This window comes from Paralichthys olivaceus, chromosome 1 (assembly GCF_024713975.1).
Source record: "Paralichthys olivaceus isolate ysfri-2021 chromosome 1, ASM2471397v2, whole genome shotgun sequence".
NCBI lineage: Eukaryota > Metazoa > Chordata > Actinopteri > Pleuronectiformes > Paralichthyidae > Paralichthys > Paralichthys olivaceus.
Genome location: NC_091093.1, coordinates 31,168,640 through 31,184,822, shown reverse-complemented (window position 1 = coordinate 31,184,822; position 16,183 = coordinate 31,168,640). Strand labels below are relative to the sequence as shown.

Below are 16,183 nucleotides of genomic sequence, written 5' to 3'. Positions count from 1 at the left end.
ACACGCTCTCATGTTCCCCCCCGCACGCAGCCATTAGCTCTCACCCTGGTCACAGCGGATTCCCTTGAAGCCGACGCTGCAGTAGCAGGTTCCCGTCACGTAGTCGCAGGTGGCGTTGTTCATACACTCACACAGCTGCTGGCAGCCGTAACCAAACGTCCCCGCAGGACACTCTGGACACGACACACAGCAGAACACAAATATCACAGTTACCACGTGGAGACTGCAGTAATCTGCCGGAGCGTTCTACTTCACTCACACACACGCGTTACAGTTTATGCTCATAATGAAATATTACACTGGTGATGTGTCATTAAACATCATTTAACTCTGCAGCCTCGGACTAAAGAGACGTCGCATGTTCGAGTCCTGTGTCTCCAAGTGTTTAAAAGAAACTTTTAGAAATGTATGTTTCAGTATGGAACACATTGTAAAGTTAGAATAACCAGACAGGGATTTCTCTTATATAAATGTGTTCAAACGTTTAATTATACAAAAATAATTTAACCATCATTTATGATAATCCCAGTTTTATTTCTACTGCTTTCACTCACACACACACACACACACACACACACACACACACACACACACACACACACACACACACACACACACACACTCACTGAGTTCACAGCTCTGTCCGATGAAGCCCGTCCTGCAGGAGCACTGTCCGGTGATGTGGTCACAGTCGGCTCCGTTCTGACAGCGACACACCTCCGCACACTGAGAGCCGTAGAAACCCGCGGGACAACCTGCAGAGACAAGACACAACAACTGAGAGTCCAGTCCACCACATGTACGTCCTGTCCTTGTGTTGACGTCTTCAGTTCATCAGCATCTATTGTCCTCGTGTCCTGGAGACGGATCCTCACATGTGACTCTGAGCCTCAGTTACTGCTCAGAAAGTGTCTCTGGTAGTTTTAACTTGTTGAGTGAAGGACAGAGGACGCTGCTGCTTGTTGACGTCTATGAGACAAACTGAATCTGAGACAAATCAAATTATAATTAATGCTCTGTCTCCGTGGAAACAAGTTGCTCATCTCTGGAGACTGAGCTGACAAAAGAAATATTTATAAAACTCGAGAAAGAGAAAGAGACTCTGTAGGATCGACTGAAAGGAGTTTTCAAACAAGGAAACGAGGAAACGAGGATGCAATGTAGGAAAGGAAACGCTATTTTCAGGGATGCAGTTTTAGTATCTTCCACCAGATGGAAGTGTAGGAACGAGGTATGAAGTATTTCAAGTGGTCGGAAACGAGCTCGTCCAGCAGCCAGTGAGTGTATCAGTGTTTCCCTTAATAGATCTGTGTGTGTGTGTGTGTGTGTGTCAGAGAGAGAGAGACGCACGCTGAGTGCAGTAGAGTCCCGTCCATCCAGGGCTGCAGTCACACTCTCCGTCTGCAGCGCTGCACTGGGCTCCGTTGTGACAGTTACATGTGTGGATGCAGTCTGGGCCCCACGAGCCCTGAGGACATACTGCCACACACAGACACACAGACACACACACACACACACACACACACACACACACACACACAGATGAACAGACATATACACACTAACACACATCATGGGCCTGACGACCAGACGTGACGTCTGGACAGTCTGAGCCTTCGTTAGCCTCACAAGTGATGGAGCGATCATGTTGCTCTGTTCAATGTTCGATGGATAATTAACGTCAGAGCCGGTGGAGCAGTCGGCTCCAGGTCCCCCCCCCCCCCCTCTCGTCTCTGCTCGATAAGAACAGAGAGGGTGAGTGTGTGAAAGAAGAAGAGAGATCAGCGTCTTACGCCCGGAGCAGTCCTCGCCGATCCATCCCGGGAAGCACTGACAGGAGCCGTCGATGGGATTACAGGTGCCGTTGTTGGTGCACGAACACGTCTCTGCACAGGCGTTACCGAACCTTCCACTGGGACACACTGAGGGGACGCAGGAGACAGACAATTACTGAGCACGACTTCGTTATCAACTCATTGAATGTTAGGTCAAATCATCATCTGTGTCTGCACACACAAACTGAACCATGACGAAACGTCACAGAGACTTTCTCTCCCACACACAGAACACTGAGGTCATCGCCCACCATTTCATATACTGTATATATATATATATATATATATATATATATATATAGTGTGTGTTATATATATATAACATCTGTTTAACATCTGCAGTTTAGAGAATATGGAAGCAGAGCGGACACTAAACCACAGAGACGCATGTTCCTCAAATTCTACATGAATCTATGAATTCAAAAGAAATAAAAAGAGGTTTTATTCTCCTGATCAATATATATATATATATAAATATATATATATATACTATAAATAGTGAATTAAACATTAAAAGCACTGACACAAGAGTTCAGAAGCAGCATCATCAGCAGATAAACACTGACACACATCAGTGTTTATAACATTCTTCGATTATGACGTTAAATTAAAAGCTGATGAAAGTGAAGCGTCAGCAGTGGATGAAAAAGTTAAAGCGTCAGAAGGTGTTGATATGAAATCATTTTTTTAACGGAGCTCATCAATATGAAGGAAATTCATCATCAACACATTATCACTGTGGATCAAAGTCAACAAGGAACAAATCCACAGGAAGGAGTTACATATAGCAATACATATTTAAGATAAGTCCGTCGGACTCATTGTGAAGCAGGAGCACGTGACGAACAGAAATCCACCTCATTGTTCTGGAAACATAATAAACGGTGCGACTCTGAACTCACAGGATCTGTGAACAAGTCATCAGCTTCAAGCTCGTATCTTTGATCTGAACACATTTTATTTGAGCTGATGGGATTTAAATATTGCACCAAAACAAAATCAATAAATCATCTTTAATCTCTATTTTTACTGCAATCGCAGGATGAGGAGGAGAAGAAAGAAAGAAAATCCATTTAAAAGAAATACTGTAAGAAGGTTAGAAATAAAATCTGTTTTCTCTCGTTTATAAAAACTGGGAAACATTTATTCACTGTGACCTTCTCTTTCAGTGGAACATTCAAAACTCATGATAATTCACATTCTCTGCAAATTGTACATGAATTAAATCACTGACATTCCTCTGAAGAAGTATTCAAACCGTCAGATATTAATGTGTTTTATGTCTAAAATGTTAATGACGTGTCGCTAACATTAAATAAACCTGACTGAGCTCACTTAGCTTATAAATACTGATAACGAACTACACCTTTTTTCCACTCGAGTCAAAGCGTCTCATTTCACATATTCACCAAACGATGAAGTTCAATCTGTTCGGACCGAGCGCCTCACAGAAGCTTCCTGCTAATCTAGTTTGTTTTCTATAATCGTTTTAGTGAAGCACACATCCTGTTGCTTAGGGACGTAATCATACTTTTTTATTTTTAAGATTTCCACCAAATGTAGTTACGCTGATGACATATTGAGATACAGTCACTCTGATAACTCTGATAATGTTCCCTGTGCTCTGGGGTTTAGGATTATCGTCAGTTAACGTGAGGAAACATTGCTTCTTAAGAAATCAAATCCAAGAAGTGTTCAGGTTCATCAGTTGAGTGCTGATAGTATTTTATATATTTAATGTTTACGCTCAGGCTGAAGCTGAAGCATTTAATATTCAACATCACAATATTAAAAAATTATAATTATAACAGTTATAATTAGGATAAGACAAAAATCTAATATAAGTACACGAGCTTTATACTGTACATCACTCTTCTATATGGATTTTACTACATTTTCCGACTGTTGCATAAAGTTTATCGTCTTGATTAACTTCTGTGCTTGTAAAACCCGTTAGTCCACCGTGTACAACCCAGGAGAGGAAGTCTACCGAGAAGATAACGACATAAAGATAATTATTAAAGCTTTGACGAAGGTCTGCACTTACGTAACAGTTACCAACATATGACCAGTGTCTGCGACGTTGGGATCAAAGTCATTTGGACGGAGACCAGGAGGAGTCAGCGAAGATAATTAGCAGGAGAGGGACCGTGAGCCGGCTCCCTGAGGAGCGTCTCTTTGCTCTGCTCACACTTTAGTTCTTATTACATGTGGCTCCGCTCGGAGGTCGCAAATGAACCAACAGCAGCCGACAGCTACTGTTGGTTCATGCTCCTCAGAGGATGAACCACAACGTTTAAAGTCTCCGTCTGTCGGCAGTTTCCGGCTCCGCCCTGGTACTCGATGTGAGTCATTTGAATCTCCGTCCAAACGCAAATCACGTGACCGCTCACGTGCACTGTGCATGTGATGGCGTGAACAGGAATGTAAACGGACCTGAGGCCTTGTGGGTAATTTACATTTTGAAATCTTGGTAAGTTTCCACCTGAAGAAGAACTTTGATTTCTCCATTGAAGAGGTGAAATCCGATTCGGCCTCATTCAACAATTAGCTCTAACAAACACACGGCGAGTTGTTTTCCTCTCAGACGTCACGGACGCCTGAAGAGTTGACGAGTCAATAATCCCGTTAGCTCGTACAAAGGGTTCTGCGGCAGTGAGAGAACCGGGCCGGAGCAGCAGCTAACAGCCTGAGTGCTGGACACCTGATTTATCATCCAGTCTTCTACGGGCCTCCTCAAAGATGCAGCGGCCAGCAGAATGGTTAATGTGGAACAGAGCATGACTGAGGCCGTGTTCATGTTTAATGATGAATATTTCACATCATTCTCCACCGTCTCTATTTAAAATTCCACTTGGCACAAACCTTGGGCCGAGAATTAAAAACCTGTTTAACCTGCGGGAGCTGAACCGCAGCAAATACCTGGTGGAGGAGGAAAACAGCAAAACACTCAGATCAGATGAAAAGATTTGAAAAGAGAGAACTCGCTCAAGGTTTCATCTTTCAAAGAGATCACAGCCAAGAGGACGTCACCTCAGAGGTTGAGCTGTTCACAGGTCGTGTTCGTCAATAACGATCAGAACATTTACAAGATCCAGAGCGTTCACTGTTATTACTGACACACACAAAGTACACAAACATACACGTACACACACACAAAGTACACAAACATACACGTACACACAAACGTACACACATACACGTACACACACCTTGGTTGCAGAGGGAGCCGAAGAATCCAGAGAGACATTCACAGTGTCCGGTGACATGGTGACACGCTCCGTCACTGTGGAGACACTGAGGACACGACTGGCTGCAGCGGTGACCATAGAAACCAGGGGAACAGGCTGCACACACAGACGCACACACAGACACACACACACAGACACACACACACACAGACACACACACACACACACACACACAGACACACACACACACAGGTAAGAGGGTTGTGAGATGAACAAACACAGATCGAGTTAAACTGAACCTGATTAGAGACGAGGATGAAACGGTGAAAAGATCTGAGTTAGAACCAGAAGTCAAGTGAACCACAGGGTCGTTTTTCAGATGCAGTGAAAACAACAGAACTGATGATGTGTTTTTAAAATACACCAGAAACTGATCGGTGGGTTTCAGTGTTTTAATAACGACGGGAGAGAAGTCTTCACCTTCGAGCTTCATCCCCTGAGCTCACAATTGGAGTTTTTCTTTCAACAGTGTGTTTCCAAGGTCGAGTGCGAGCCTCCACACTGAGGGAATTTATAGTGTTTGAACTCGCTGCGAGAATTGAAGGGACTTGAGGATATTTTCCACTTTCAGAGACGTTCAGAGACGAGAGGAGACGTTCAGAGACGTCTTTAAATCCAGAGGGGACGGAACCCTTACTTTTGTTGGCTCTGACCTTTGGGTTATTTTGCATATGGAGATGTTTCAGTCAGTCACTCAGTCAAGACGATAACCTTGAATTTAATCACCAAATCATGTCAGTCCCATAAATATAATATATAATAACATAGAATATCTGTTTGAATGTGAATCGTTAGGAAGTATAGTGAAAAACATTAATGTTCAATAAAGCGATAACTTCCTGTGTCCACCTCTTTGATCCAATGGAATGAGTTCTCTGATCCGGTGTCATCGAGTTCATCCTCCACCAACTGTCGTGAAACTTATTCAACGCTCTGTGGCAGAGCGTGAACTCTACTGTGTGGCATTTAGTTTTTATCTACTGTAGTTTTATCTGTTCCCTTTCTAACATTGATTTTTTATGTCTCATCACAATTATTCTCTTTATCTGTACTCCTGTTGTCTTTTAATGTGTGACATAAATAAATGTAAGTGTCCGCTGCGCTCACAGGTCAATGAGACACGAGCTGCACCACGGACACGTCTGCACTTTTCACTTCTCACAAACCAGAATCTAATTCCTGCAGGTTTGTGGTGAAATCATAATAAAATGGAAGTGAGCCGAACTTTCCAGCACGAGGAAGCTTGTTCTTTAAAAGACAGAGTGTTTCTGCTCAGGGACACGTGAGGCTGCAGCGCACAGGATTTACATTTTGAGTAAAAAAGAGAATCCGTAGTTTTAATCACTTCATTTAAAGTTCACATTAAAGTTCATTTATAATCTACTTTATTTATTCTATTCATTTTCATCTTTTTCAGTGGTGCTGTTGCACATTTCTGTATCTGAGTTTTTCTACCATCAGTGTACCAGGGAAAGTATAAGTACAACGTGTGAGTAGTATTTTCTCACCTCGTCTGCAGTTGGTTCCTCGGTATCCAGGAGCACAGACGCAGGATCCGTCCTCTGGGGAGCACGAGCCTCCGTTCTCACAGGTGCAGCTGAACGAACAGTTCGGTCCCCAGCGTCCCTCCTCACACACACTGTCACAATGGACACCTGCACGCACACACACACACACACACACACACACACACAGACAGAGAGACACACACACACAGAGTTTAGACCGTGATGAAGGCTTTGTTCTTTTAAGTGAAGTCAAACTTTCTTCCTGCTCACAGAAGCTCAGCTGTGTCACTTACAGGCTGACGGAGGAGGAGGAGGGAACGAGGAAGATGAGGGAACGATGGAGGAAGAGGGAACAAGGAAGATGAGGGAACGATGGAGGAAGAGGGAACAAGGAAGAGGAAAAGATGGAGGATGAGGGAATGAGGAAGATGAGGGAACAATGGAGGAGGAGGGAAAGATGGAGGGAGCAAAAGAAGAGGGAACAGCAGCAAAAGGAGTTTTACTCACAGAAAGATTTGGACAGTGAACAACTTCTTTGGGGAAATAACGAAGTACAAGTACTTTATCAGGTGCCATGTATTTAACCTGAGCAGAATATTTGAACGTCCTCCTCATATTTTCAGAACAGGCTCGTTACTTTAATGCATTTGAGGTAAATTACTAATTTTCATTTTGCATCATCGAGCGTCACCGTCCCAACGTTAAGACAGACACCGTGCCCCTCCCCCCCCCCCCCCCCCGCTACAAACACTCACTACAGCATCAAACGTGGATTCAGCCCCAACAAATACACTTTTCCTCTTGTTTGATGAGTGAAATACTTAAAGTGTCCGACTGTTTCAGGAAATTGAGCTTTTTAAAAATGAAACAACATATTTGAGAGCTGTTTCAAATATTCATGTGTTCAGTAGAAACTAATGAGGCTGTGGGCTAAATGCACAGACAGAGTCAGGAAGTCAAAAAGAAAAGGAAACAGAAAATAATAAAAATCGAAATGTCTCCGAGGCAGAAATGAAGTAATTGTCAGGATGAGTTCATGTTGGGTCCTGACTCATCATTGTTTTCATTATATTCAGTATTTTTTAGATGATCCAACATCAGTATTTACTGAGAAGGATAACGATGAACTTCACCCTCGTTGTTCACGTCAGTGTTCGCACACGTCACCAACACGTGAGCCTCAAAGCTCCGGTTCATCGCTCGACTCAAGGAAAACCTGAAGGAGTCGGGGTGGTCCCCATAGCAACCCCGCTTCTAGAGACGTGACGCAGCGGACGGCCACAACACACACTAAGGTCCTGTGTTGATTCATACGCTTTGTACGGAGGAATACTTTGATCGCACGAAGAACATCCTCATCTGGACATGTACAAGTACACATGAACTACACGTCATGTCAATCATCACGTCTCCGCCTGTTTTTACATCATCAATTAACTAATTAAACCAAACTGATGAGAGACACTTGAACGAACATCAGAGAGAGAAGAACGAGCTGAAACGACAGAAACATCTTTAAACATTTATTTAACGTCGACTTCGATTCTTTAGTTTGGTCCCATCTGCTAACATGGAGGAGGTTTATGATCTGTACTGCAGCCAGACACCAGGGGGCGACAGAGACGTTATATCTTAATTTACAGTCAATAGTTTGAAGTAAACTGATTCTTATTTGAATCATTTAATAAAGTTGGTTTTTAAAATAAAATTAATCTGATTATCTGAACTAGAGACGACGTTTAGTTTCAGTTCTTTAACAAACATTTTCACAAAGATTCTTTAAATACACACACACACACACACACACACACACACACACCTAAATTCTCCAAATTCTGCCGGAGACTTTAATCATTTGCTGAAGTGTCGGCTTCTTTCATCAGTGTTGCGTGTGTGTGTGTGTGTGTGTGTGTGTGTGTCTGTCCTGAGAGGCAAGAGATTGTCCACACAAAAACCAACTCGCACAACGATCAGAGGCCTCACTGCTCACAGGGGACACACACACACACACACACACACACACACACACACACACACATTACATGGACTCACATTATTTCCTGGAGACTTTAACTGCGTCTCAACTTCTACACACACTTTGTTTTCACTTGTGTGTGTCGACAGGTGCAACAACGTGCGGCTGCAGTATAAGTACACACACACACACAACAACAACCGACAACTTCCAAACATGAAGCCAATTCATCTCGATCTCCCCCTGGTGGCAGGAAGACATAAACACAATCATTTTCTCCGGAGCGTCACAGACTCCAGTTACCATGGAAACCAAAGTTCATCCTCACTAACCTGAACACGCGTCAAACTAAACCTCACGTTAACCCGACATCAGCCTGAACCCGACCAACTAACACAACAGTCAAACAACAATCCTCCCACACACAACAAGTGTAGTGAGCAACTAGAGGAACACACACACACACACACACACACACACACACACACACACACACACACACACACACAGACAGTGGGATAGTTCTCGCTCCCTCTCGTATCTGCAGCTCATTAGAAAGTTCCTTTGACACAGAATATGAGAGAATAGCAGAGTGAGCACAGGCAGACATTAGAACTCAATTAATAAACTACCTCTGAGCCATGAGAGGGTGGAAATCAGAAGCTCTGTTCGTTACACTGTGAAGTTAACGCAAAGAGAGGGAAGGAGAGGCGGAGGGAGAGAGGTGGAGAGAGAGAGGGTGGAGGGAGAGAGGGTGGAAGGAGAGAGAGGGTGGAGGGAGAGAGGTGGAGAGAGAGAGGTGGAGAGAGAGAGGGTGGAGGGAGAGAGGGTGGAGAGAGAGAGGGTGGAGGGAGAGAGAGGGTGGAGGGAGAGAGGGTGGAAGGAGAGAGAGGGTGGAGGGAGAGAGGTGGAGAGAGAGAGGGTGGAGGGAGAGAGAGGGTGGAGGGAGAGAGGGTGGAGGGAGAGAGAGGGTGGAGGGAGAGAGGGTGGAAGGAGAGAGAGGGTGGAGGGAGAGAGGTGGAGAGAGAGAGGTGGAGAGAGAGAGGGTGGAGGGAGAGAGGGTGGAGAGAGAGAGGGTGGAGGGAGAGAGGTGGAGAGAGAGAGGTGGAGAGAGAGAGGGTGGAGGGAGAGAGGTGGAGAGAGAGGTGGAGGAAACCTAAAGCACTTTAATGTCAAGTGATTTTTCAAAGTTGATTTGACTGAAATAAATAAACTGTGACCCAGATTGTCTCACATGACGCTTCCAGGACTTTAAATCAAGACACTGAATAAATGGAGTGGATTCTATTTCTTGTTCCAGTTTGTACTTCTACTTGTTTCAAAGTAGAAGTACATGTTCATCCACAGTTTCACTCCCGTTCACAGTCGCTGAGCTGCTGTGTCCCACTTACAAACTAATTCACCGGGCGTTCACGAGTTTGGACCAACAATAAAAAAAGACGACCGTCTGATGTGACTTCAATGAGACCAGTGTGAACGAAGGGACTCAGGACAGATGTCCACCTGGTGTCTTATTGGACAGACGCTCGTTTATTTTAGTCTTGTTCTGTTGGAGCTGTGGAAGTGAAGCCGTCATCAGAAGCTGGTAAACACAGTTCAGGAGGTTTCACCAGTTTGTTCTGCGTCGGCTCCGACCGCTCATTACGACAGTGAGTTATTATTATTCCCACCTGCAGGGGGAGCCTGAACACAGCAGTGACACGCTTTAACAGCAGAGCTGTCACATTTTAGAGACGCGTGGAATCACAGGCTGCAGTTTGTGGTCGTTCGTTTCTTCTGTTTCATTCACAGACCACGTCGACGTATCTTCAGCAGCTGGATGTGACCTCAGAGATCAGCTGAAGCCCGTTGAAGCATTCCCCGAGTGTTTCACGTGTTTGTATTCAAGTCTCCTCATCAAGCGTAACATCACGATCAATACGAACTGAGGCTCTGCTGCTTCGTCTCAAAGTGGACAAGTGTCCAATTATCAGACGGGTCAAACCACACAGACGCACGCATGTGGACTCCAGCAGCTTTTCACTCAGACAGAAAAACTGTGGATCTATACAGAGTCAGTGGAGACACACCGGACCACAGTGGTGAGAATTGGTGAGAATCAATGTGAACACGTCTGCACAAGTTGAAAATGTTTCATCTCTGCCGAAATACAATCTCACACAGTCCAGAGGTTCAGAAACGTCCAGAGACGAGAGGAGACGAGAGGAGACAAGAGACGAGAGGAGACGAGAGACGAGAGGAGAACAGAAAGAAGTTTGTGATGAGTTCAGTCAGAGGCTGAACACACACACACACTAACACACACACACTAACACACACGCCTCACTTCCTGACTGTTAGAGAACAGAAACAAACGATGATTAAAACATTTAAATCACATTTATATCTGAGAGTGAAGATCAATCACTTCGATCAATGGTTGATTGAGTTCTAATAATCTGGTGTCCAGCAGATCTGAGTGATTCTTCGTATCGTTCGTGGTGAAAAGACGACTTGACTAAAGATGGAGACAGAGACGAGACACACGATGAACCTTTAAAGAAGCGACCGATGGTCTTTAACATGAAATCCGCTCTGGTGTTGGATGAAGCTGGTCCTCAGACGTCCGACCTGCAGGTCAGGTGGGTCCATGTGGACTCAACCTACGAGCTGATGAAGTTTATTCGATCATGAACCTTCACCTCTGAGCTTCGTGTTTCGTTCTCAGCAGAGACTCACCGGTCCATCCTGTGAGACAGCGACAGAAGCCGCTCACTGGATCACACCCGTCAGAGTTGACACAGTCGCATCTCTCTCTGCAGTCCAGCCCGTACGAGCCCTCCTGACGACACACAACCACACAAACACAACCACATAAACACACACTTTGATACACATCTGCTCCGATTAGACATGAATCTGATTCTCTGAACATTAAAACACACACACAGAGTTTTCATCCGTTTCAACATTAAGCAGCTTGGACCTGAACTCTCTGGAAACGCACGGAGAAGGTGAGCGGACGTCTGAATGTGTGACTAAACACAGAATGAGGACGGACGAGGACTCCCAGCAGCACTCACCGGACACGGTGCGTCGCAGTACTCGTCCCTCCAGCCCGAGGAGCAGGTGCAGGTGCCGTTGGCGGGGTCGCAGGCCGCCCCGTTGGCACACTGACACGTCTGATTGCAGCTCAGTCCCCAAGAACCACTGGAGCACGGGATGGTGCAGTCCACACCCTGCCAACCTGGAGACACAGGGACGGACCATTAATCCACAGAGCGGGTCGTTTACACCTGGAATCTAAAACATCAGTGAAATGATGAATCCTCTTTTTTTTTTCATGGTTTTGATCATCAGTTATTTGTGACATCACAAACTCAGCATCCAGAGGATCTGAACCCGTTTGTTTAGAGGTGAGACGATCCCTCGCTCTCCTGCTGTCTGACATGAAGCCTGCTGAGACGCTCCCTCCTCCTTCGACTCTTTAACTTCTGTGAACGTTGTAAAATATCTGGTTTTATTTCTGCACTCTAGTATATTTATATGTATATGTATATATTCTACATAAGAACAGTTGTAACATTTCAGTCTCCTGCTCCATGACTCTTGATATCACTGAGCTTTTCGAGTTCCCCTCAGTGGCTCTAAAGTGAGAGAAGAGTTTCCAGGGTGGAGACAGACGCCCACTTGTTGTAGCCAAAGCTCTCAGGCCTCTGGTTCTGCCTCTGATGTCTCTCCGCTTTAATTACCCACGCTCCCCACGAGGTTCGCTGGCACATACATATTTAAAGATGCTGATATTGAGCGATATAAAACGAGCCGAGAACAAAATAGTAAAAAGGAAAAAGTTCTGGGGGCGGCGCGGTGGTGCAGCGGTTCACACGAGCGGCACGCAGCGTGGTTCGTACAGAGGTTGGTTTCAGAGTCCTGAGGTTTTACTGGAGACGAGAAATGTCCCGCAGCTGTGAGCAGGAGGCAGTTTGTCTGTACGGCATCAGACCTGTGACGGACCGGCGACCTGTTTTTATTTTAAATCATTTGAACTCTTGAAACTGCTTTAACTGTGTTTTCACACAGATCCTGAGAAACGTCTTCTTGTGTCTCTGCATCATTTTCTAAAACGACTGAAATCAAACTGCAGCTGTCAAATCAAGTCTCTCCCTCGTCACTGCCCGTGATTCACAAGTGACTTTCAAATATGGCTCCTGACTTTTGCTCAGTTTGGCACCGAGTTGCTCGGCTGAACAAAATCCGTCTCCAGCGGCCCGGAGCCCGAGATCTTCAGATTAGGTCCTGAAGACAAAGGGACGGGGACGGGGGGGGACACTTCACCTGAGAAACTTCATGAAATCTACTTTTGTTCTGGTTGTTTCCTGTGATTTAAATCACACTCTAACTTTATTGGTTCTCTTTGATAGTTTCCTTGTTGTGTGTATTTGACCTGTGCAACGTAGACGTAGTTATTTTTAATTGTTTCTTTAAATTTTTTAATTTAATGATGGGACAGTTGAAGAGAGACAGGAAGCAGGGGGCGGAGAGAGGGGAATGACATGCAGTAAAGGGCCGGCCGATGCGGGATTCGAACCGGGGCCCTCGGTAAAGTACCGATGTTAGAAACCTGTGATCAGTTCAGTTTTTTCTTCCTCACTTGACGTGTGAATCCAGAACGTCTTAGTGAACCACCGATCATCTTTCTCTGAGGACTTAATGTTTTCCACACATGAACATGAACAATGTCTGAAACCCTCCTGAACTAAAGAGAAACCTTCTCTGCAGAAGCAGGAGCCGTCGATGGGCGAGCAGGAGAGTTCGTTGTGGCAGGAGCAGGAGGAGGTGCAGTTGGTCCCGTACAGTCCTGTGGGACAGCTGATGGAGCAGTCGTCCCCCTGGACACAGAAAACACAGTGTGAATTATGAGTAACATCTGGAGACGATCCACAGAAACGTGTTGGTCCGTGTCTCTCTGTTCAAACAGACGAGTGGACGACGGCGGCTCGTTTATTCTTCATGAGACGAAGCCTCAGCTGCTCCTCACTCCGCTTGGAGGAGGAACTTGAGTGACAGCGAGGTTTCTCCAGCGCCTCCCTCCTGTGCAGCTCGACACCAGGGAGCCAGGTCTCGTTCAGAGTTCATCTTTAAATTCATTATGAGTCCACCAGCGCATTAAATTTGATGACAGAGACGCAACAAACAACAAGCGCATGTATAATGGAGGAGAGAGAGGATCACCGGTGGTGGCGGAGTCCCCGCAGAGAAACAAGATGTCTGCGCTCGTCCAATCAATGAGGACATGGTCAGAGCGGAGACAGACAGCTTGGCATTAGCGGGACGTCTAACCTTATTCTGCAGCTGTTAGCATGCTGTGAAAGTGAGCCCCACACATCCTGAACCTGCGGCTCGCCGCCGCATTGATCTGGACCTTCAACGGATAAACTGTGCTAATTAAAGCTGCTGCTCCAACCTGCTCGCTTTAAATTGCCATTAATCTAATATTCACAAAGGACAGGAGACGAGAGCAGCCTTGTTAAAAACTTGGTGAATTAAGGACTTTATTTGAAATAATAAAATAAAGTGTGTGTGTGTGGGGGGGGGGGATCTCTCAGAGAAACACATTCAACAAATAAAGAGACGCCAATCAAAGCATCCGGGTTCTTCACGAGCTTCTAGATTCAACGAGCGAGTGAGTGAACATGAACCGATACAGGAACCACTGAGGGTTTCTTCAAACTGGTTTCAAACTGGATCAAATGGAATTTGAATCTAATCTCGAGTAATTCGGCCGAACAGGTTTATAAAGCTCTCAGACTTTGTAAAAAGAGAGAAAACTCTCCTGTGATTCAGGCTGCAGGTGTGAGTGTGAGGAGGATCAGAGACAACCACAGGAAATAAAGAAGTGATGGTGGTGCGGAGCCGTAATATCGAGGTTCACACCCAGACACACATTTGACCAATCAGGAGTCAGTGTCAGCTGTCAATCACGACGTCTCCGCCTGATTTTATATCATCAATAACTGATTAATCCAAACTGATGAGAGACACTTGAACATCAGAGAGAGAAGAACGAGCTGAAACGACAGAAACATCTTTAAACATTTATTTAACGTCGACTTCGATTCTTTAGTTTGGTCCCATCTGCTAACATGGAGGAGGTTTTGATCTATACAGCAGCCAGACACCAGGGGGCGTCATGTGGTCATTTCCATCTTCCAAAGTTTGGTTTTAATTACCTGACTCATTTTAAACCTTTTTATTCTAAGGTTCTGTGTTGAATATTTTCACCTTTAATAAAATTCATACTTTTATTTTCACGGAGACATTTTCTGCTCCGTAATATTTTTATTCTCTGAGGAGATCCTGTAATCGAGCAGCAACACGGCGATGATGAATTTCCTTCGAGATGAGTTAAATCTTATTTCATTAGTGATTTGAAATGTTGTGTGTTTGTTTCTATTTCTGTTTTTAATTAGATTAGTTTTTTTTAATTGATTTCAGTTTTCTTGTAAAGATCTGGTTTAGTTGTTGAGAAGCTTCCCTGTGTTTGATTTCAAACACTAGTGTGTGAGTGGTCTGTACAGATGTGGAACATGTTATTCTTCTCCTCATCAGCTCCTCCTGCCGACACGAGGAGATTTCAGACCTTGGCTCAGAGTTGCACATGTTCAAAGATATCGATCCAACTGTCAAAGCGGAGACAATAGCAGATATCAATTCTGTTTAAAGCCACGTCTGTCCACACAGTGAGACAGAGTCCCGACTGTGAGACGACCAGCACAGATTCCTTCTGAATCAATACGACTCCGCTGAGAGCAACATCTGTCTGAGCTCAGCAGCTGGAGACCAAGCCGACGTTCATCTGAAGCTCTTCCTGCTTTCATCTGCTCCGAGTCCCTGATGTTCACAACCGATTATCAAAGTCCCGTCATCGCTCTGCTGCAGGTGACTCATCTCCACTCTGCTGCACATCACTCAACTCACCAGGAGGGCCGCGCCACTGAGCGCACACACACACACACACACACACACACACACACACACACACACACACACACACACACACACACACACACACACACACACACACACACACACACACACACACACACACACACACACACACACACACGTTCTGAAAAGTGTGTGACCTTCTGATTTAGTTTCGACCATAAATCTGAAGCCAAATTAAATCCTGAAGTCAAATCTTCAGAATAAAACTCATTTGTTTATTTTCTGAGCTGAAGCTCGTCTTAAATTAAAAACTGTGATTTGTAAAAACTCACTTATCGATACTGACACTACAATTATAAAGTGACAGCGTCTGAGTCCCATCACAGAGAAGTGGAGTCTTATCGAGACAGAGTCGACCGACATGAAGGATTTAGTTTCAAACAGAAAAACAACATTTCACATTTACGCTGATCGACACGAGAGTCAATGAGCAAACTGTGTAAAGTCTACACACATGTTCAGGTTCAAGAATCTTACAAACCACGTCTGTACTGACACACGTGAGAACACATGACGTCATGGGAAACAAGATGAAGTCCACATCAGTGACACGTTGATCCTCCATGTTGTTCTACTCTGGGAGCTGAGGCCCATTTCATTTTAATTTAAAGGTCCAGTGTGTAGAGT

The 16,183-nt window shown here is 44.9% G+C and overlaps 1 protein-coding gene across 11 annotated transcripts in view; it reads right to left on the bottom strand.

Moving 5' to 3' along the window:
* LOC109645781 (multiple epidermal growth factor-like domains protein 11) overlaps positions 1-16,183 on the bottom strand; it is an 87,771-nt gene that overhangs the window by 9,023 nt on the left and 62,565 nt on the right. For all 11 annotated transcript variants that reach the window (XR_011243371.1, XR_011243376.1, XM_069527893.1 and 8 more), the window contains 9 exons: positions 13,317-13,437; positions 11,632-11,795; positions 11,288-11,390; positions 6,595-6,741; positions 5,048-5,182; positions 1,794-1,922; positions 1,351-1,479; positions 627-755; positions 45-173 (listed from right to left, as the gene is read on the bottom strand). Coding sequence is in view for 9 of the 11 variants with exons in the window: in XM_069527893.1 (XP_069383994.1) it covers positions 45-173; positions 627-755; positions 1,351-1,479; positions 1,794-1,922; positions 5,048-5,182; positions 6,595-6,741; positions 11,288-11,390; positions 11,632-11,795; positions 13,317-13,437 (1,186 nt within the window). In the remaining 2 variants the exon portion in view is untranslated. The remainder of the gene's footprint in view (positions 1-44; positions 174-626; positions 756-1,350; positions 1,480-1,793; positions 1,923-5,047; positions 5,183-6,594; positions 6,742-11,287; positions 11,391-11,631; positions 11,796-13,316; positions 13,438-16,183) is intronic.